We start from the raw sequence: 22,503 nt of genomic DNA, 5'->3' as shown, positions 1-22,503 counted from the left end.
GTAACTGTTGAGTAGCTTATCAGACAGTAAAACACTCAGATCCCTCCGAAGAGAACCTGTCTGGATTTGATGCTGAAAACTGGTTGATTCTCACAGCCATTTGTGCACCATTCTTTAAGTAGTTGAAAAACAAAATTATGTTTTCTATACTCAAGTTGGTATTTTTACTATTTCAGACAGTCTTAAGGGCCTTTAGAGATCTCGTTTTCTTTTGGTGTCTGAATAGCTGTTTATTCATTCTCTCATTCAATAAATATTTACTGAACATCCACTATAGTGCCAGGGACAATGCCAGCCCCTGAAAATGTGAGGGTGAGTAAGACATGCATGGTTACTGCCCTCATGGAATGTGCTGTATAAAGGGGAAGGCAGACATGCAATAAGTTACAGTAAAGGATGGTGAGTGACATGAGAGGAAGAAACACAGAAATGTTGAGGCTGAAACCTGGAGCAAGGGGAGCTTTGAGCCAGGGACTAGGGAGGGGTGTTTCAAGAACATGCAAAGACCCAAAGACTTGTTTGTAGAATTTCAACTAGAATGTTCTTCATGTGACTAGAGCCCAGACCAGGAGAGAGAGCACAGAGGATCCATGTTAAGGAATTGTGAACCTTATCCTAGGATGCTGTGGAAGCTACAGATTCATGTGCTGTGAAGTTGACAGTGAGATTGGGCCCCAGTGGTGAAGCCTCTATAGTTGCTTAGGTTACAGATGAGCGGAGCCTACACTGATATGATACTAGAAGGCCAAGAAGCAAACCTGCAACATTGGGGAGGTAGGCGTGGAGGTGACTTGGGTGGGTATATTTATGGACATGAGCCAAGGAAAATCATCCCTGTCTTGGGCAACTAGATGGATGCTCTTAATCCCATAGTATGAGCATAAGGAGAAGCTGACGATTCCATTGTGGGTGTGTTGGAATTGAGATTCTTATAGAATATCCAAGTCAGGAGCTCAGTGGAGGGACTTGAACTGGAGACATGGGTTTGTGGATCATCAGTATGGGGATGACTTTTGAAGCTGGGAGAGTAGATGAAACGTACGCAGGAGTGTGTAGAGTAAGAAGAGTGTTGAGGTTCAGCCATGAAGAACACCAAGCTTCATCTTGTGTAGGGAAAAGGAAAGAGCGGAGGAAACTTGAAAAACAACAGGAGTACTAAAGTAGGAAAGTGAAAGTTGCTTAGTTGTGTCCAACTCTTTGAGACCCCATGGACTATATGGTCCATGGAATTCTCCAGGCCAAAATTCTGAAGTGGGTAGCCTTTCCCTTCTCCAGGGCATCTTCCCAACCCAGGGATTGAACCCAGGTCTCCTGCATTGCAGGTGGATTCTTTACCAGCTGAGCCACAAGGGAAGCCCAAGAATACTGGAGTGGGTAGCCTGTCCCTTCTCCAGTGGATCTTCCTGATCCAGGAATTGAACTGGGGTCTCCTGCATTGCAGGTAGATTCTTTACCAACTGAGCTATCAGGGAAGCCCTCTAATGGTCTGACAAATGGCATGTAATTTGGTGGAAGGAAGGGCAGCCCCATTGGCTGTTCCGGAAAGACAAAGTAAGATAATGATCGATGCATTCACCGGGTGTATTTATTATCAGGTGAGTTGTGTCCTTGCAGGGTAGGTGTGGAAGCCAGATTGAAGCGTGGTGAGGAATGAGCGGAGGATGAGACTGTGCGGCCAGTGAGTGTAGCTATTTCAACCATTGGGCCGTGAGGGTAAAATGAGTTGAAAGAGAAGCTTTAGTTGAAAGGGAAGTGAGGGAGGGTCTTCTTTTGTTTGAAGATCAGAAAATTGTTGGTATGTTTAAATGCTAATAGAAATAGTTTGCTGAGAAAAAGCAGCTGAAGGTTTGAGAATCAGTGAGGATATGAGATGAGCTAGACCCAGGAGAGCAAAGCTCATGATCACAGAAGCATCTTGAGCATCTCTAAGCTGCCTTGAGTTTTATGCATCTTTGTGATACTTGACTATGAAGTACTTTCTTTCAATCAACTTTATCAATTGAACTTTATGTTGAATTTTATTGTTTCAACTTTCTTTTTAAAATATTTTTATGTGGACCATTTTTAAAGTCTTTATTGAATTTGTTGCATTATTGCTGCTTTTTTATGTTTGGGGTTCTTGACCCCAAGGCTTGTGGGATCTTAGTTCCCTGACCAAGGATTGAACCTGTACCCCATGCTTTGGAAGGCAAAGAAAGACTCCACCACTGGACCACCAGGGAAGTCCCTCAGTCAATGTTAAACTGACTCCATTTTATTTATCCTCATCCTTGCCAATAATTACTACAAAATCATGAGTTTTATAAGCTAGTTGTTCATTTTTCTAACACATTTTTATACTAAAAATTAGTTTATCTGTGTCGTGGCCCATTTGGGCTGCTAGAACAAAGTACCACAAACTGATTGGTTTATAAACAACAAATTTCTTTCTCAGTTCTGGAGGCTGGAAGTCTAAGATCAGGGAACCAGCAGAGTTGCCTGGGATCCCTCTTCCAGCCAGGTTGCAAACTTCTCATAGCCTTGACAAAGCAGAAGGTAGCAAGGTGGCTCTTTGGGGCCTCTTGTATAAAGCACAACCCCATTCATGAGGGCTCTATCCCATGACTTCTGAGCAACTCTCAAAGGTCCCCACTTCCTAGAACCATCACCTTTGGGAGTTAAGATTTCAATATGTATTTTGGAAGGATGTGAACATTTAAACCGTAGTGATCTGCCAACCACTTGAATGCATCTCTTACTCCATCAGAGAAGGAGATACACATATCCCACCTTGCAAAACACTAAGTGAAGAAACTTCGCCTGACAGGTATGAAGTTGCCTATGGTCCTACTGCCTGTGGGTTTCTCCTCCGGGACCCCAAATCCTGTATTGGATGGGGGCATCTTTAGGAGAAGCTACTTGGAGAAGTTGAGTCTTGGATATGAAAGAGATTGTCAGATTCTGTTTGGTTGTAACTGAGAAGCTGGAAAAAAAATTCACACAGAAGGAGGAAGGTAGCAGTGATTGAATTGAATTAGGAATGATACCTAATTTTTTTGAGACTTTTACGGCCCAGTTTGAGTAGACTGCTATGTTCCTTTAGGCATCTCTCTTTCACTTGATTTGGCACTGGTGCTTTTAGGGCAGGCTGGCAAAAATTAATTGCCTTACCTTGATACAAGGCTTCCCAGGTGATGGTAGTGGTAAAGAATCCGCCTGCCAATGCAAGAGACTTAACAAACGTGGGTTTGATTCCTTGGTTGGGAAGATCCCCTGGAGGAGAGCATGAGAACCCACTCCAGTATTCTTGCCTGGAGAATCCCATGGACAGAGGAGCTGGTGGGCTACAGTCTGCGGGTCGTACAGAGTCAGACACGACTGAAGCAACTAAGCATGCACTACCTTGATACTTACTATATGGAGACACTCTGTGAAGAATTGCTGTTCAAGTGACCTAAGCAAGTGTTTTCTCTAGGACAGCATTTTTCTCTCTTGCGTAGGAGTAATGAGCATCAGGATTATAACCTCAGTCTCTAAGTGTTGTAGGAAACTGAGGTCATCAGTACCGCCAGCTCAAGGATTCACCTTCTTTTTCATTTGTGCAAGTTACCAATGGGTTTTTTTTCTTTTCTTTCTTTTTAAATTTTACTTTATTTTACTTTACAATACTGTATTGGTTTTGCCATATATCAACATGAATCCGCCACGGGTGTACATGAGTTCCCAATCCTGAACCCCCCTCTCACCTCCCTCCCCATACCATCTCTCTGGGTCATCCCAGTGCACTAGCCCCAAGCATCCTGTATCCTGCACCGAACCTAGACTGGTGATTTGTTTCTTACATGATATTATACATGTTTCAATGCCATTCTCCCAAATCATCCCACCCTCTCCCTCTCCCACAGAGTCCAAAGGTCTGTTCTATACATCTGTGTCTCTTTTGCTGTCTCGCATACAGGGTTATCGTTACCTTCTTTCTAAATTCCATGTATATGTGTTAGTATGCTGTATTGGTGTTTTTCTTTCTGGCTTACTTCCCTCTGTATAATCGGCTCCAGTTTCATCCACCTCATTAGAACTGATTCAAATGTATTCTTTTTAATGGCTGAGTAATACTCCATTGTGTATATGTACCACAGCTTTCTTATCCATTCTTCTGCTGATGGACATCTAGGTTGCTTCCATAAACTCAAAATGGATTAAAGATCTAAATGTAGGACCAGAAACTATAAAACTCCTAGAGGAGAATACAGGCAAAACACTCTCTGACATAAATCACAGCAGGATCCTCTATGACCCACCTCCCAGAATGCTGGAAAAAAAGCAAAAATAAACAAATGGGATCTAATTAAAATTAAAAGCTTCTGCACAACAAAGGAAACTATAAGCAAGGTGAAAAAGACAGCCTTCAGAATGGGAGAAAATAATAGCAAATAAAGCAACTGACAAACAACTAACCTCAAAAATATACAAGCAACTCCTGCAGCTCAATTCCAGAAAAATAAATGACCCAATCAAAAAATGGGCCAAAGAACTAAATAGGCATTTCTCCAAAGAAGACATACAGATGGCTAACAAACACATGAAAAGATGCTCAACATCACTCATTATCTGAGAAATGCAAATCAAGACCACATTGAGGTACCATTTTACACCAGTCAGAATGGCTGCAATCCAAAAGTCTACAAGGAATAAATGCTGGAGAGGGTGTGGAGAAAAGAGAACCCTTTTACACTGTTGGTGTGAATGCAAACTAGTACAGCCACTATGGAGAACAGTGTGGAGATTCCTTAAAAAACTGGAAATAGAACTGCCTTGTGACCCAGCAATCTCACGGCTGGGCATACACACCAAGGAAACCAGAATTGAAAGAGACACATGTACCCCAATGTTCATCACAGCATTGTTTATAATAACCAATGGGTTTTTATAGATGGGAAAACAATGTCAGTATTCTTAACAAGAAGATTGTGCACATAGAGCATTTATGGTTCGAAATCAAAACGCAGATTTTCACTTACTTGCTCTTTCTGAAATGAGAGAAGCTGAGAGTTCCTAGTACTTACTTTACAGTGAAATTTTGTGTGTTGAGGCCCACATTTTTAGAAGCAGATTCCACCTAAGGCCCTTGGCAAGTCTCTCTAGATAATTATTCATTCTTGGGGAAAAATGAGTAATATTTTTTTTTGGTGATTAAAATGCTAATGAAATGTATTTGCATAGGTACAAATAATACTTCAGTGAAATCGTTCATGTGTATTGGTGAAATGATAGTGACAATTTTTCAGAATTGGGGCATTTGGAGAGACTTATTAACTTAGTCAAAACAACCTGAAAACAAGATGTTTCTATCAAGTGAAACATGTTTTTACTTTCTGATTTTCTGTTCCTATGTGGGAGGTGGAGCTGCGAGGAGGGAAATTTCCTGGGAGCCTGATAGTTCAGCTGGTGCAGAGCTGTCTGTGTCTAAGGAATGGTGGTCAAGAGATGGTTTCCGATGCCAGTGAAATCTCCCCTGCTGTTGTCTTCTATTTACTCTCCCACAGAAAGAGAATAACTGCTTTAACTCACACCTCATAAAATTTCTACTTCTATTTGGAGATAGTATTAAGTTCTGAGCTCTTCTGCTAGTGGCAGAAGAGCCAAGTCCTCTAGACTCTTTTCCTGTAACTTACTGCTTCAGCTGTTTGCAAAGAGGTAGATATCGGTTAACATGAAAAGGTCTCTAAGCTGTATTGTTAAGTGAAGAACATGAAGTTGCAGAACAGAGCAAATAGCATAATGACATTTAGATAATGAAGTGCGTTTGTATACATTTGTGTGTCAGAAATAGTATTTAGAGTCACACTCAAACTGTCAACTGTGGTTGCTGATGGTGAAGAGACAGGAATGTGGCAGGGAGGAATTAATGGTGGTTGTTTTTTTCTTTTTTTAACTCTTTAAGTATTGCTCTGAAAGAATGTATGTAAAGTTTACAAAGGTACATTTTTAAAAGTAGTAAGTGCCCATTACAGAAAAGTTGAAAGTTTGAAACAAGAGAAAACAAAACGTATTAGTAATCTTGTTGAAGGTAATGACTGTTGTCATTTTATGGTGTGTGCTTCCAGTGAATGTAAATGTACGTTTAAACATGGATTCATGCGGTGCCCATTTCATTTACTGTTCTAAATAGTGCTGCGTGGCCTTGCATAAATGACTGTGTTCCTCCGATGATTTCTGTTGTAAAGTTTCCAGAAGTGGGTTTATTGGGGGAGAAAGCTTGGTATGTTTTAAGGGCCCCCAAGTACCTGTACTGTTCATACTGTTCATACTGTTCACGGGGTTCTCAAGGCAAGAATACTGAAGTGGCTTGCCATTCCCTTCTCCAGTGAACCACATTCTGTAAGACCTTTGCACCATGACCCGCCCATCTTGGGTTGCCCTGCAGGCATGGCTTGGTTTCATTGAGTTAGACAAGGCTGTGGTCCTAGTGTGATTAGATTGACTAGTTTTCTGTGAGTATGGTTTCAGTGTGTCTGCCCTCTGATGCCCTCTTGCAACACCTACCATCTTACTTGGATTTCTCTTACCTTGGACGTGGGGGTATCGCAAAGAGTCGGACATGACTGAGCAACTGAACTGAAAGTACCTGTAAGAAAAATTGTCCCTGTGTCCATGACAACCGGAAGTATTTCTAAGTATCTTATCTTTCTCCACACTCCCCAACATCTAATATTCTTTTCATCTTTGTGAATTTGACAAATTGAAAATATTTTGTTTTTATTTATACTTCATTAGAGAGATTGAGGTTTTTTCCCCACATAAGTTTTTCCTAAAGCAAAAAAATTAGTGAACTAAATTTAATAAAGCTTTGACAGATGTTGAAGGAAGGCACAGTTTCAATATGCAGAGGCTGATTTTATGGAAAATATGAGAGCACACATATCCAAACTAGTGCTTGTCCCTTAAAATAGTCACTAAACAGAGTCCAGTGAGGATACCATTGCTTGAGATGCTTGGGGAATGTTTTTGTTTTTAATATGCCTTCAGAAGTGGTGGCTGATGAACTTGACATTTGGAAATTTAGGAAATAAAGATGAATTTATTTTCCACTTTCCCTTTTATTTTGAAATGGGATAAAGTAATTGTCCTGCCCCCCCCTTTTTTTTTACCTTTTGGAAAATTTTTCATTATTAGTTTGCCAACATTTCCCACCTGAAGAGTATAAAATTAACATTTATCCTTGTACTTTGAGGAAGAGGAACGTTGATCAAGAGAATACACTACATAGGTACATGAGCAAGTCTGAGACCATTTTCTAATGAGAAATTCTAGAGCTGTGCTCTTCTCAGGGCTGGCGACTTCCCAGCACAAGAACAGTGGTGCAATTTCTTGCTCAAATGATCCTGAAAACACTTGTAGAGTTGCATTACCCAGTGAAGAAGCCAATAGCCAATTGTTGTTGTTCAGTCAGTGAGTCATGTTCAACTCTTTTCGACCCCATGGACTGTATCACGCCAGGCTCCTCTGTCCTCAGTTATCTCCTGGAGGTTGCTCAAATTAATGTCCATTGAGTTGGTGATGCTATGTAACCACCTCATGCTCTGCTACTCGCTTCTCCTTTTGCCTTCAGTCTTTCCCAGCATCAGGGTCTTTTCCAATGAGTTTGTCCCCCAACCTTTTTTTCCCCAAACTTATTTGTTTTTCATTGAATGAAAATTGCTTCACAATATTGTGTTGGCTTCTGCCATACATCAGCATGCGTCAGCCATAGGTATACATGTGTCCCCTCCCTCTTTAAATTCCCTCCCACCTCCCATCCTTTCTCACCCCTCTAGGTTGTTGAAAGCCCTGGTTTGAGTTCCTTGAGTCATACAGCAAGTTCCCATTGGTTACCTATTTTATACACAGTAGGGTATACGCTTCTGTACTCTCTCCATTTGGCCTACCCTCACCTCCCTCCTCCTAACCCGTGTCCATAACTCTGTTCTCTGTCTGTATCTCCACTGTTGCCCCATAAATAGGTTCATCAGTACTGTCTTTCTAGAGTCCATATATATGAGTACTATACGATGTTTGTTTTTCTGACTTATTTCACTCTGTATAATAGGCTGTAGGTTCTTCCACCTCATTAGAGCTGACTCAAATGGATTCATTTTTTATGGCTAAGTTCCATTGTATACATGTACCAAATTCTTTATCCATTCATCTGATGTTGGCTATCTAGGTGGCTACCATGTCCTAGCTATTATATAAATAGTGCTGCAGTGAACATTAGGGTGCAGGTGCATTTTTCAATTTTGGTTTCCTCAGGGTATATGCCCAATAGTGGGACTGCTGGATCATATGGTCGTTCTACTCCATACTATCTTCCATAGTGGCTGTATCAATTTACATTCCCACCAACATTGCAAAATGGTTCCCTTTTCTCCACACCCTCTCCAGCATTTATTGTTTGTAGACTTTTTGATGGTGGCCATTTTGACTGGTGTGAGGTGATATCTCATTGTAGTTTTGATTTGCATTTGATGTTGAGCATCTTTTCATATGTTTGTTAGACATTTGTAAGTCTTCTTTGGAGAAATGTCTGTTTAGGTCTTTTGCCCACTTTTTGATTGAGTTTTTCTGATATTCAGTTGTAGGAGCTGCTTATATGTTTTGGAAATCAATCCTTTGTCAGTTATTTCATTTGCTAGTATTTTCTCCCATTCTTAGGGTTGTCTTTTCACCTTGTTTGTAGTTTTCTTTGCTGTGCAAAAGCTTTTAAGCTTAATTAGGTTCCACTTGTTTATTTTTGTTTTTATTTCCAGTATTCTAAGAGGTGGGTAATAGAGGATCTTGCTATGTTTTATGTTATACATTGTTCTGCCTATGTTTTTCTCTAAAAGTTTTATAGTTTCTGGTCTTATATTTAGGTCTTAATTTATTTTGAGTTTCTTTTTGTGTATAGGGTTAGGAAGTGTTCTGATTCCATTCTTTTACACGTAGCTGTCCAGTTTCCCCAGCACCACTTATTGAAGAAACTGTCTTTTCCCCATTTTATATTCTTGCCTCTCAAAGGTTTATCTCTGGGCTATCTATCTTGTTCCATTGGTCTATATGTCCCCCCCTTTTTAAAGTACTTGTAAATGATCTCTGAAAGCAGTTTATGCATTGTTGTTCGGTTGTGTCCTACTGTTTGCAACCCTGTGTACTGCAGCAGACCAGACTTCCTGTCCTTCACTATCTCCAAGAGTTTGCTCAAACTCATGTCCATTGAGTTGATGATGCCATCCAATCATCTCATCCTCTGTTGCCCCTTGTCCTCCTGCCACCAATCTTTCCCAGCATCAGGGGCTTTTCCAATGAGTCAGCTCTTTGCATCAGGTGGCCAAAGTATTGGAGCTTCACCTTTAGCATCAGTCCTTCCGATAAATATTCAGGACTGATTTCCTTTAGGATTGACTGTTTGACCTCCTTGGAGTCTAAGGGACTCTCAAGAATCTTCTCCAGCATCGCAGTTCAAAAGCATCAATTCTTTGGTGCTCAGCCTTCTTTATGGTCCAACTTTCACATCTGTACATGATACTGGGAAAAGTATAGCTTTGACTAGACACACCTTTGTCAGCAAAGTGACGTTTCTGCTTTTAATACGCTATCTAGGTTTGTCATAGCTTTTCTTCCAAGGAGCAAGTGTGTTTTCATTTCATGGCTGCAGTCACCATCTGCAGTGATTCTGGAGCCCAAGAAAGTAAAGTCTGTCGCTGTTTTCACTTTTTCCCCATCTATTTGCCATAAAGTGATGGGACTGGATTCCATAATCTTGGTTTTTTGAATGTTGAGTTTCAAGCCAGCTTTTTCACTCTCCTCTTTCACTTTCATCAAGAGGCTCTTTAGTTCTTCTTCACACTCTGCCATAAGAGTGGTGTCATCTGCATATTTGAGGCTATTGATATTTTTCCTGGCAATCTCGATGCCAGCTTGTGCTTCATCCAGCCTGGCATTTTGCATGATGTACTCTGCGTAGAGGTTAAATAAGCAGGGTGAGAATATACAGCCTTGAAGTACTGATTTCCTGATTTGGAACCAGTCTTTTGTTCCATGTCCAGTTCTAACTGTTGCTTCCTGACCTGCATACAGGTTTTTCAGGAGGCAGGTAAGGTAATCTGGTATTCCCATCTCTTTAAGAATCCTTAAAGTTTACTCATTAACATTTGCTATTTGCTGAGTACTCCTTGTGTCTTAGGCACTGGGCCAGGCACTTAACTAACAGATATGGACATTTCAGTCTGTTCTCCAGTCTTTTAAGAAAAGTAATACCCAAGATGAGATCTGAAAGACAAGTAGAGTGGTATACATCTAGATTAGGAGGAGTCAGTTGGACAGAGTGGGGTGAAGGGCATTCAGGTGGAGGGAAACACTTCAAAAGTGTGAAGGACATGGGAGAGGGAGGGCTTTTGGTCAGAAATTCAGTAGCACTGAGGCCCAAGAAAGAAGAAGTAGGATCGGGTAAGTAGGTGCCAGACCCTGGTCTTGGTGAGATTTTAATTCTGGAAATTCCAAAGAGCCTTTTAAAGATTTCAAGCTGAGGAGTTTCATGATCAGATTTGAACTTGTAAAGACTAAACATGTTTTTCTGGAGGGTACAGCATTAAGGAGATACTATGAACTGTTTGGATAGAGGATAAAGGAGAGGGAGGCGCCTGAGTGTTGAAGGCCTAGCTTTTTGACTTGGGGAAATGGATTGTGCTGGGGTCAGTCACTGACCTAGAAAACATCGGGCTGGGACAGGGAGAGATGAAGGTGGTGCTCAGGTTTGGGCATTCCCATTTTGAGTTTCAGACAGCAGTGGTACATCTGAGAAGAGATACCATCCAGGTTGCTGGAGGTAGAGCTTGGGGAACAGACCACGTTGGAAGTCTGGGAGCACAGATTTGGGTACTACAAATAAAATCCTTAAAATGTCCCAAGCAGCTCAGCTATTTATCTGTCTGAATCCTTTTAGGATATTTTAACTGCAGGTTGCCCCTAAGCCCAGCCAGAATGTTTTCGGCCCTGAGCTTTCTGAGTTTTCTTGTTTTGGCTGTGCTGGGTCTTTGTTGAGGTGTGCAGGCTTTCCTCGTTGCAACACATGGGCATCTCTAGTCGTGTGCAGGCTCAGTAGTTACTGTGAGTGGGCACTCTAGTTGCCCCAAGGCATGTAAGGTCTTAGTTGCCCAACCAGGGACTGGACCTGTGTCCCCTGTATTGGAAGGCAGATTCTTTGGACCACCAGGGAAGTCCCTCGGCTCCTAGCTTTGATCAGGTGGACCATCAGTCCCTGCATCAGTAAACTCTTCATACCACTGGGACCTAAAGATATGCTGGAACTGAAGATAGGCATACCCTTTAAGCCCAGAATATCTGTTAAGTGACTGGAAATTGTCCAAGCGTCCATCAGTTGGGGAAGGAATAGGTGTGCTGTGAAAGCACATGTGCTCACAGCCTATATTGCCTCCTGTCACTGCTTTGCTGAGAGCCTGCTGGTGGCTTCTCTTTGCACTTAGAATACAGCCCACGTGCTGAAAGAACCTGCATGCTTTGACCCTGGCTGGTCCTCCAGTTCCCTCCTGTGCCATTTTCCTGTGTCAGGATCTTACTTTCTCAGGCACACAGCGATCTGCTTCTGATGTTCACTCTGCCTGGACCAGTGCTGTCCCTTGACTGTGTGCTACACGTACCTTTGTTCCTTCGGTGCAGCTCAGAGGGACTCTAAGGAGAGGCCCCCGACTCTCTCCCCACCTTCTTCCTCCGTGGACCCCTGCCCCCCAGTTTTTTCCTTAAGATTTCAGTCTCTGATTATTGTGTCTGCCCTTCTTTTATCACAATAGGGATTGTATATCTTAAATGTTGCAACCCTAGCACCTGACACATATCAAGTACAAAATAAACTTGTTTTTCAGTGAATGTTATAAGGAGAAATATTATCAAGTGAAACAATTAAGTCACAGACAAGCATTGGGCAATCCATTTACAAAAATAATTTTTACACATTATATGTATATACTTATATGTTCATATAATCATGGGAAAAAAAAGAGTTAGTGGGTAACCCATCTTGTTTCCAGTTACCTCCATGAAGTAGGATTAGGTCAGAGCCATTTATAGCCTGTTTTGTTTACTTATGTGTTAACATTTCTTTTTATAGTGGGAGCTATTTAATAAAGCACCAATATTAAAGTAAATCTAATCAGAATTTCTAGCTTCTGTTTTTAACTATCACACTGTCTTTATGGCCAATGATCCTTGCTATGGGCATGTTTTACAGATTTTTCAGTTAATGAGAAATTAACAAGACAAAATTTCTTTTGGTTTAGGTCAGCAAACTAATAATTATATATTAAGTACAATATAAAGGGGAAATGCGTGGGTGGATCCTCTGTGCTCAATACTCTACTCACAGAACGCTTCACTTCTGACACTGTGGTCACCTAATGTGTGCAGGCTTTCCCCACACTGGGCAACTCTGCCCTGCCAGCGGGGCGGCTTGTGCATGTGTGCATGCTGAATCACTTCAGTCGTGTCCAGCTCTGTGTGGCCCCATGGACTGTGTGGCCCGCCAGGCTCCTCTGTCCATGGATTCTCCAGGCAAGAGTACTGGAGTGGGTTGCCGTGCCCTCCTCCAGGGGATCTCCCCGACTCAAGGACCCAGTGCGAGTCGCTTATGTCTCCTGCATTGGCAGGCAGGTTCTTTACCACCAGTGCCACCTGGGAAGCCCACACGGTTTATTCCATCCAGTTCAGTTTCCACTCCCCCTGGAGACAGCCCGTCCCACAGGATTAGGATGCGGCCCCCCAGGCCACATCCCAGACTTCACCCTAGTCACTCTTCACACGTCCAGGTTGTGACCTGTGCTTCTGACCCACGGGCTAGAGATCAGATCTGCTATAGATCACTACCCACCCTCCGCTTAGGTTTGATTAATTTGCTCGAGGGGCTCATAGAACTCAGGAAAACAGTTTACTTCCTAGATTAGCGGTTTGTTACAAAGGATGCTAAAGAATATGAGTGAACAGCCAGAGGAAGAGATAGGGTGAGGTCCAGAAGGATCCCAAGCTCCAGATGTCCTATCCTCAGAGTTTGAGATGGCCCTCTTCTTACCAACCCGGAAATTCTCCCATTCCGAAATTCAGTGGTTTTTATGGCGGCTCCTTTACATGGGCATGATTTATTAAACCACTGCTCAGTAGTGATCAAGTCGTATCTAGCCCCTCTTCCCTCCCTGGAGGTCAGATGGTAGGCCTGAAAGTTCCAGTCTTTACTCTAATTATTTGAATGGTTCCCCTGGCAACCAGCCCCATCTTTAGGGGCTTTCCAAAAGTCGCCTCATTAATATAAATTCAGACAAGGTTGAAAGGGGCTTGTTATGAATAGCAGAAGACACCCACTTCACTTTTATGTCCTGGAGCTATTTCAGGAACTGGTAACAATACTAAATTATAGCCAAAGAAGCCCCCAAGGCTCTTATATAGGACATTACAAGGGGTTTTAGGAGCCATGTGCCAGAAACCGTGGATAAAAGACAAAATATCTGTTTTATTATAAATCACAGTGTCACAGCTACTCATCCAAGGACTATTAGTCCGTCTATTTGTAGATAACTCAGTAGTGCTAATTAAACTTCATTCCCCTCAGCTTGAAAAATCACTGACTATTAGGTTCCAACGGGAGGCTGTCCTCTTCCAGCATCCAGCTTGCCCGTCACATGTTTTGAGCGTAGCATTCAGCTGAGAATTTGCCTTTGAAGTCCAGTATTCTGCCCTCAGCTGCTCTGATTTGAAGAGGGGAGAGAGAGAGGTGCAGCTTGCCCTGAGGTTGGTGGGGTTTCCATGGGTGAAGGCGAGGAGCAGGGGCAGAACGGACAGATTGGACCATGCAATGAACCTGCCTCATGTATGTGAAGCGTGCCATGTGGTAACACACATAACACGAGGCCGTCTGTCCCTGAAAATCCTCAGGACATTTTTCCTCTGTGCATCCTAGTGACACCACTTCCCACTGGGTACAGGGTCTCAACTGTGAAGCTGTAAATTCTTGAACTGTCTGGAGTTTTCCAAAGTGCTAATTATTTCCTGCAAGATCTGCATTTGAAAGTGAGGTTTCTCTCCTTCACCTCTTAACCCTCCCTGATTATTCTCTGTTTCCAGTTGGTGCGACTCTGCAATGAAGGAGCCCGGAAAATGGAAAGGACGGAAATGATGTACACAATTAACTCCCAGCTGGAATTTAAAATTAAGGTACTCTCTCGTACTTCTTCATAAACAGATTTATTACTGCTTTTGTTGAAATCTTCAGTGAATAGGGAGATAGTGGAGAGTAACAAAAGTGTGGAGGAATTTGCTTGTTAAAGCAGGGCCATAAATTGATTACACAGAGGCTGGCTGGCAGACAGAGCAGCAGATACTTTGTTGTGGGTAATTCTGCTCTTGCTTATCCCAGATAAAATGACCTTTCTCTAAACCACTGAGTTAGGTATTATCTAACTGCTGCTGCTGCTGCTGCTAAATCACTTCAGTCGTGTCCGACTCTGTGCGACCCCAGAGACGGCAGCCCACCAGGCTCCCCCGTCCCTGGAATTCTCCAGGCAAGAACACTGGAGTGGGTTGCCATTTCCTTCTCCAATGCATAAAAGTGAAAAGTGAAAGTGAAGTCTCTCAGTCATGTCCGACTCTTAGCAACCTCATGGACTGCAGCCTACCAGGCTCCTCTAGAATTTTTTTTTTCCTCCTCAGAAGAGATCAAACTTTAAAATGATAGAATTTTTAGACTGGAAAGGAGATTTCTTTCCTATTCTCCAAAAAAACAAAAGTGAACATGTTGGTTGCTCAGTCCTGTCCAACTCTTAATTCCATGGACTGTATGGACTGTAGCCCAGCAGGCCACTCTGTCCATGGAATTTTCCAGGCAAGAATACTGGAATGGGTGGCCATTCCCTTCTCCAGGGGATCTTCCCAACCTAGGGATTGAACTTGAGTCTCCTGCATTGTAGGCAGATTCTTTACTGCCTGAGCCAAAGTGTCCTGCAAAATAGTGGTATCCCATGAGCTGGACTAGGGAATTTCTCCTCAATCAAATAAGGGGGCTCCTTTCCCAGTTGGCAAAAAGGATTATTAGTGGATTATTCTTTTCACATTTGTTTTTCTTACATAATTCTTTTTTTTTTGCCTATGTGCTGCGTGTTGCTGCTTGTCTCTTACTGCTCAGGGGCAAATGACAGGATAAACAAAAAAGGAAATGACAATGGCCAGGCTAGGCTGTTGTCAAGTCCTTTGTTGCTCACAGTTGAATCCTCAATGGATGTGAGTGCTCATGGTTGTGATTTTATTTCTTTTGATGCCTCTTGAATTTAATTAAGCAGCTTAAAGTGACTGGTCATATTTTTTCATAGTGAACGGGTTCCTTATTTGTGTGGTGGAATTAGAGTGATGACGGCTTTATGCAGATAACTCTCTACTGTGTCATATGGTTTGAGGGTCGCTGATACACCCTTTTATAAATGAGGAAAATACAGTCCAGAGAATAATTAATCACTAATAGGGTCGTCTGACTTATGGTGGCAGAATCAGGACTAGGGTCTAGATGTCCTGACTTGCAGATCAGTGTAAACTATTTCGCTATGACATCCTGACTGTAGCATTTTAAATGCAGAAACATGACCCATGATTTTTCTTAGAAGATGATGAGTACTCGCTAAAAAACACACATGCACTTCTGTTATAATGCCCTCTTCCTGTTATTGAGTGTTGAATACAGTTCCCTGTACTGTGCAGTAGACTCGCATTAGTTAGCTATTTTATGCATAGTAGTGTATATATGTCAACTTCAGTCTCCCAGTTCATCCCACTCTTCCTTCAACCCTTGGTAACTGTAAGTTTGTTCTCTATGTCTGTTTCTATTCCTGCTTTGCAAATAAGTTGATCTCTACCAGTATTCTAGATTCCACATATAAGCGATATTATACAGTATTTGTTTTTCTCTTTCTGACTTATTTCACCCTGTATGACAGTCTCTAGGTTCATCCACGTTTCTACAAATGGCACTATTTCATTCCTATTTTTGGCTGCGTAATATTCCATTGTATATATGTACCACATATTCTTTATCCATTCTTTGGTCAATGGACATTTAGGTTGCATCGTCAGTAATGCTGCAGTGAACATCAGGGTGCATGCATCCTTTCAAATTATGGTTTCTTCAAGGTATATGCCTAAAAATGGGATTACTGGTTCATATGGCAGATCTATTTTTATTTTTTCAGGAACCTCCATACTGTTCTCCATAGTGGCTGCACCAATCTACATTCCCACCAACAGTGTAGAAGGATTCTCTTTCCTGTACACCCTTTCCAGCATTTATTGTTTGTATAAATTTTGATGATGGCCATTCTGAGCAGTGTGAGGTAATACCTCATGGTAGTTTTTTTCTTTCTTCCTTTCTTTTTGACTGCTCTGGGTCTTCATTGCCATGTGTGAGCTTTCTGTAGTTGCAGTGTGTGGGAGCCACTCTTCATTGCCATGCATGGGCGTCTCATTTTGGTGGCTTCTCTTGTTGCAGAACACAGGCTCTAGGAGTGTGGGCTTTAGTAGTTGTGCACACAAGCTCAGGAGGTGGAACACGTGGGCTCAGTAGTCGTAGCTCGCAAGCTCTAGAGCACAGGCTCAGTAGTTGTGCATGGGCTCAGCTGTTCCCCAGCATGTGGACTCTTCGCAGAGCAGGGATTGAACCTGTGTCCCCTGCATTGGCAGATGGATTCCTATCCACTGTACCACCAGGGAAGTCCTTCTTGTAGTTTTGATTTGCATTTCTCTAATAATTAGTGATGTTGAGCATCTTTCCATGTGCTTGTTGGCCATCTCTATGTCTTCTTTGGAGAAAGCCACTGTCAATTTTAGATATACATTAGAAATTTATTTTTGCCAAGTGGATTATGAGTGTCCATAAAACTCAATCTAAAAAATAAGACAAAACAAAAACTCAATCTATTTCAAGAATAAGAGTTTTAAAAACTTTTCTCCCCTTGTCCTCTAAACTAAGAATAGGCATAGGGTGGCACATATATAATACTCTCATTGGTTCATCCTATACAGTCTATGGCACGATTGCAGTGTTATCTTGTAATTTTAGTCCTGTGGCAGGACCTAACCTGACTCTGATTATTTGTGACCTCTTGTGTTTGCTGGTGGGGATCCTCCTAAATTATTGAAGTAACCTCTCTGTCACCTTTTAAGTCTCAGCCATAGACTGATTTGACTTTGGAGGCTGACAACTATATGAACTCTTTTATTAGACACTTTTGAAATTTTAAGATCAGCCATAATCTTTCATCATCCTTTGTTAAATCTTCAAGAAAATATGGATTGGCCAAAATGTTAAATGTTTGTTTTTTTCCACAAGATAGCTCTAATAATGCTTAGTTGTCTTTAACTTAATTCAGAACAACTTTGTTAGATTGTACTGTGACAGCTGTCACATCAGTGTGCATTTAGAAAAAAAAAAACTTATCAAAATTGATGAATTTTTGTGTAGCCATTTCAATATTGAAGATGGAAGAAAAAGCAACATTTTCTGCATATTATGCCTTATTATTTCAAGAAAGGTAAAGGTGCGACTAAAATGCAAAAATAAGAAAAGATTGGTGCAGTATATGGAGAAGGTGCTGTGACTGATTGAATATATCAGATGTGGTTTGTGAAGTTTCTTGCTGGATGGTAGACCAGTTGAAATTGATAGCAACCAAATCAAGACATAATTGAGAACACTCATTGTTATACCACATAGGGGATAGCTGACATACACAAAATATCCAAGTCAAGCATTGAAAATCATTTACACCAGCTTGATTATATTAATTGCTTTAATGTTTGGGTTCCACATAAGTTAAAATGAAAAAAAAAAAAAACTTTTCGACCGTCTTTCCCCATGCAATTCTCTACTTAAACGTAATGAAAATGCCCCATTTTTGTGATGGGCGATGGAAAGTGAATACTGCACATAAATGGAAGAGATCACTGGACAAATGAACCACCACCAACTCTACCGAAGGCTGGTCTTCATTCAAAGAAGGTGGTGTTGTGTGAATGATGGGATTGGATTGGCTCACCTCTCTTATGCACTCCTTCCAGAAAACCAAAGGATTAATTCCAACAAGTACTACTCCCAGTTGGACCAACTGAAACCTTCACTCGACACAAAGTGCCCAGAGTTAGTCAACAGAAAGCACATAATCTTTCGTCAGGGTAATGCAAGACCACCTGTTTCTTTGATGACCAGGCAAAAACTGTTAGAACTTGGCTGGGAGGTTCTGATTCATCTGCCATATTCGCCAAACATTGCACCTTTGAATTTCCATCTATTTCACTCTTTACAACATTCTCTTAATGGAAAAAAATTTCAATTCTAGGCACTTGAAGCAGTTCTTTGCCTAAAAAAATTAAAAGTTTTGGGAAAATGAAATTATGAAGTTGCCTGAAAAATGACAGATGATAGTGGAACAAAGTGGTGAATATTCTGTTCAGTAAAGTTCTTGATGAAAATGAAAAATGTGTCTTTTATTTTTACTTAAAAACTGAATGAACTTTTTGGCCAAACAAAAAAGTATATATTGGTGAGCAGCCTTCTTAGAAACATCCTTTATAAATTAAAAAAACAAAAATGAAATCCTTTCTTAGCCTTCAAATTTCCTCCCTTATATCCTCAATTTCCTTTAGCTATTTTTAATCATTATTCTCTGAAATGGATGACATTTGGTTGCACCACACTTACTAGGGTTATCTTTTGTGTGTCCAAGAACTTTTGCTTATTTTATGGATGTCGTGTTTTAGATCAGATTTTTGGCAGTAAGCGTTTCTGGTAATTAAAAAAAAAAAGTACTCTCAAGGGTAAGGATTATTCTGAGGTTTTGAGAGTTTTCCAGTTGGAAACTGTAAACTGAATAAAGAAAAGGCAATATGTAATTCCTTGAATATAGCCTTTTCTATGAGATGAAGATGGATTATTCTGGAAGAAGTCCATTTTCACAACCAGAAAGTGGCATGATGTTTTCAGGGACTAACTTCCATGAGGGAAACTACCATAAACTTTTAAGAATAGGTGTTCTCCAGAATACAGCTAAGTAGATAATCAATAGACATAACATACATTTGCAGGGATTTTTTTTTCTTTCCTTTTGAATAAAGTCTTTTTAATTCATGAATTGAATGCAGACCTTTATATTTATCTCTTATTTTACATTTGTCTCTTTTTAAGTACAGTTATCAATATTTAAGTACAGTAATCAATATTTAGATTCTGATTTGTGGTATTTGAAATGGCTGCAGTTGATACCCATAGATTTCATTCTGAGGTTTTTCAGTTTTAAGTGACTTCTTATCAGTCGTCTTTTTCAAAAAGTTGAGAGTTAATGGAAGGGTAACAATTTTTGGTTGACACAGTAACATTTTCTGACTGAGGTTTAGTTTTTATATAGACAAGTTGGTATTAATAGTTTTTTTTATATTGGAAAATAAGTTGTTCCTTTTGGTTTTCTCTTGAAGAATGTGCTCTCTATCTTTTTACCAGTATGTACCTATTATATGAACTATTATAAAACAATGGCATATCATTTGTTTGAATATAAGTTTTATACTTTACTTTCAGTAATCCTAAAAAGACTTAACTTTAGCTTTGGGTACTGAGTGTTTCTCTCTTTGTAGCCTTTTCCTCTAGTCTCCTCTTCCCGGTGGTTGGTAAAAAGAGGTGAGTTGACAGCCTACGTGGAAGACACGGTGCTTTTCTCAAAAAGGACGTCCAAACAGCAAGTCTACTTCTTCCTTTTTAATGATGTGCTCATTATCACCAAGAAGAAGAGGTAAGCCTTTTTGTGGCATTGCCCTCTGTACATCCAGTTTTAAAACTCTGTCGTGCAAGCAACTATTGAAGGTGATCATCTTTTAAAAGCTTTTGAGATGTTAAGTGTAAAATTTCATATGAACATCTGTGCTTCATTTTCTTTAAATTACCTCTGCAGCAGATTCAAATTATCGGCATCATTGTTCTAGCCAACTGCTGCTGAGCTTTGATAGCCTGCAAACCTCTGTGCTAAGCATTTCACACGTTTATGTCCTTGGATTCTCTTGACATCCCTAGGGAGGCAATGGTATTATTCAACGGTATTATTCTCTGTCAGCATTTTCCACACTTCTGCTGTAGGACCTTTGTATGAAACTAGTTGCTGTGATTGAGAACAAGCTGACGTACAACTCTAGTGCTTCTTGTGGCTTAATTTAAAATCCAGTGTTCTTAAAAATTGTTAGTCCAAAAAAGTGTCCCCGCGATGGGGAAGATGTTAGCAATGCTCCAGTACTCCCCTCTTTGGGGAAGAAAGTCAGTCTCATGGTTGGCAGAGTGTGTTTTTCTTCTTACTTTAGACTTCTGGTTGTGTAGTCAGGGCCTACTCTAGGGAAACTTCCAGGAGGACTATTGTACAAGCCTTTTTTTGCTGACATTTGTTCTGACTGTCCCCACTCAAAACACACTCTCCTTGGCCCTTAGCGCTGCCTTTCTCTAGGGAGCATTTTTTTTTTTTTAACTTTATTTATTTATTTATGCTCTGCTGGGTCTCATTGCTGCACAGGCTTTTCTCTGCTGTTGCTGCTAAGTCGCTTCAGTCGTGTCCGACTCTGTGCGACCCCATAGATGGCAGCCCGCAAGGCTCCTCCTTCCCTGGGATTCTCCAGGCAAGAACACTGGAGTGGCTTGCCATTTCCCTCTCCAATGCAGGAAAGTGAAAAGTGAAAGTGAAAGTGAAGTCGCTCAGTCGTGTCCGACTCTTCGCGATCCCATGGACTGCAGCCTACCAGGCTCCTCCATCCATGGGATTTTCCAGGCAAGAGTACTGGAGCGGGGTGCCATTGCCTTCTCCGAGGCTTTTCTCTAGTTGTGGCCGATGAGAGCTACTCTCTAGTTGCAGTGTGCAGGCTTCTCATTGCGGTGGCTTCTCTTCTTGCAGAGCAGGGCTCTAGGGCATGCGGGCTTCAGTAGTTGCAGTGTGAGAGCTCAGTAGTTATGGTTCCCAGGCTCTAGAGCACAGGCTCAATAGTTGTAGCCCACGGGCTTAGTGGCTTCTTGAAATGTCAGGTCTTCCCAGATCAGGGCTCGAACCCATTATCTTCTGCATTGGCAGGTGGATTCTTTACCACTGATCCACTAGGGAAGCCCTAGGGAGCATTGTTTATTAAATGCACTCTACATAGATAGGATTATAAAATATCTTCTTGCTATTTCTCTATAAACAGTCTATCTTTCCCACAATATGACCTTAGAGTTAAAATATAAATCTGTGGGGTTTTTGTTTCCGTATATGAAGGTGATGAAGGTAGGCTGACTTGATGGCATATAATAGGAATAGCAGTTGTGAGTTCACAGGGTACGGTTTAGAGAAGATAAAGGGAATCATGGAATTCTCCAGGCAAGAATACTGGAGTAGGTTGCCATTCCCTTCTCCAGGGGATCTCCCCGGCCCAGGCATAGAACCTGGGTCTCCTGCACTGCAGGCAGATTCTTTGCCATCTGAGCCACCAGAGAAGCCCCATGGATGGAGGAGCCTGGTGGGCTACAGTCTGTGGGGGCGCGAAGAGTCAGGCATGACTGAGCGACTAACACTACACACTGCTGCCCAAAGGGAATCATGGAAACAGGCTTCTATGAATATATAAATTTTCCAAATTATCATGAAATCTTTATTTGAATTCTCCTTTCTCAAACTGAATTGAAACAGAGGTTGAGCTTTTCTTTCTGCTCCTTCAAATCAGACTGTATTATGAATTACTTCAGCCGCTTGTTTGTCAACGTGACATGAAAATTTTGTGTGTTCTGCCCTGAAAACCATGTGTCTGTGATGAGTACATTAAGATGCTGATGAGTATTTTTCATACTTAGGAAAATAGTGTTCCCATAACTTCAAGAAGAAATTATCTCTATTATCTGGGGCAGTTTAAAAAGTTCAAGTAGCTCAGTAAATTTTGTTGTACAGATTGGAGAGGAATTGTAATTTTTGTATTTTGTGTTTTGTTGTTGGTTTCCTATGAGATAGCTTGTTTCTTTGGCTTTCTTCATGATGTTTTGTTTTTAGAGGAGGGTAATTATATATGAATCTTCAAATGCCAGAATTCTTGACTTTTAACATTTTCCATCTGTTGAAATATTTGCTCTGTCTCAATGGACCAAAAGCTTTAACCAAACTTTTGATTTTGATGATAAAAGATACATTGGCAGTACCAAGCCAATTTTAAATGTAAATGTAGTTTTAATTATGGTGATGAAAACATTCAGGGTATTTAAACCAGTATGGCACAACTTTTATCCTTGAACTTGCCTAGAACCCAATAAATACAGACTTCTCAAAGTTAGAATTAACTTATGTGCTATTCTACTTAGCAGTGTGCTTTGCCCTCCATGGGAGATTTTGCCATTTAATGTTGCACTGTGAGCTGTCCCACATTTATTTCCTTAGATAAGTTTGAACTTCTTTGTCAATAAAAGAAAATCAT

At 41.0% G+C, this 22,503-nt stretch overlaps 1 protein-coding gene across 1 annotated transcript in view; it reads left to right on the top strand.

Moving 5' to 3' along the window:
- Positions 1-22,503, top strand: part of ARHGEF26 (Rho guanine nucleotide exchange factor 26) — a 141,217-nt gene that overhangs the window by 82,109 nt on the left and 36,605 nt on the right. Inside the window, exons 9-10 of the mRNA XM_068977057.1 lie at positions 14,125-14,214; positions 19,669-19,823. Of these exons, the coding sequence (XP_068833158.1) occupies positions 14,125-14,214; positions 19,669-19,823 (245 nt within the window). The remainder of the gene's footprint in view (positions 1-14,124; positions 14,215-19,668; positions 19,824-22,503) is intronic.

Source organism: Capricornis sumatraensis, chromosome 1 (genome assembly GCF_032405125.1).
Source record: "Capricornis sumatraensis isolate serow.1 chromosome 1, serow.2, whole genome shotgun sequence".
Classification (NCBI taxonomy): domain Eukaryota; kingdom Metazoa; phylum Chordata; class Mammalia; order Artiodactyla; family Bovidae; genus Capricornis; species Capricornis sumatraensis.
The sequence above is the reverse complement of the archived record's forward strand: the minus strand, read 5'-3'. Positions and strand labels throughout refer to the sequence as shown.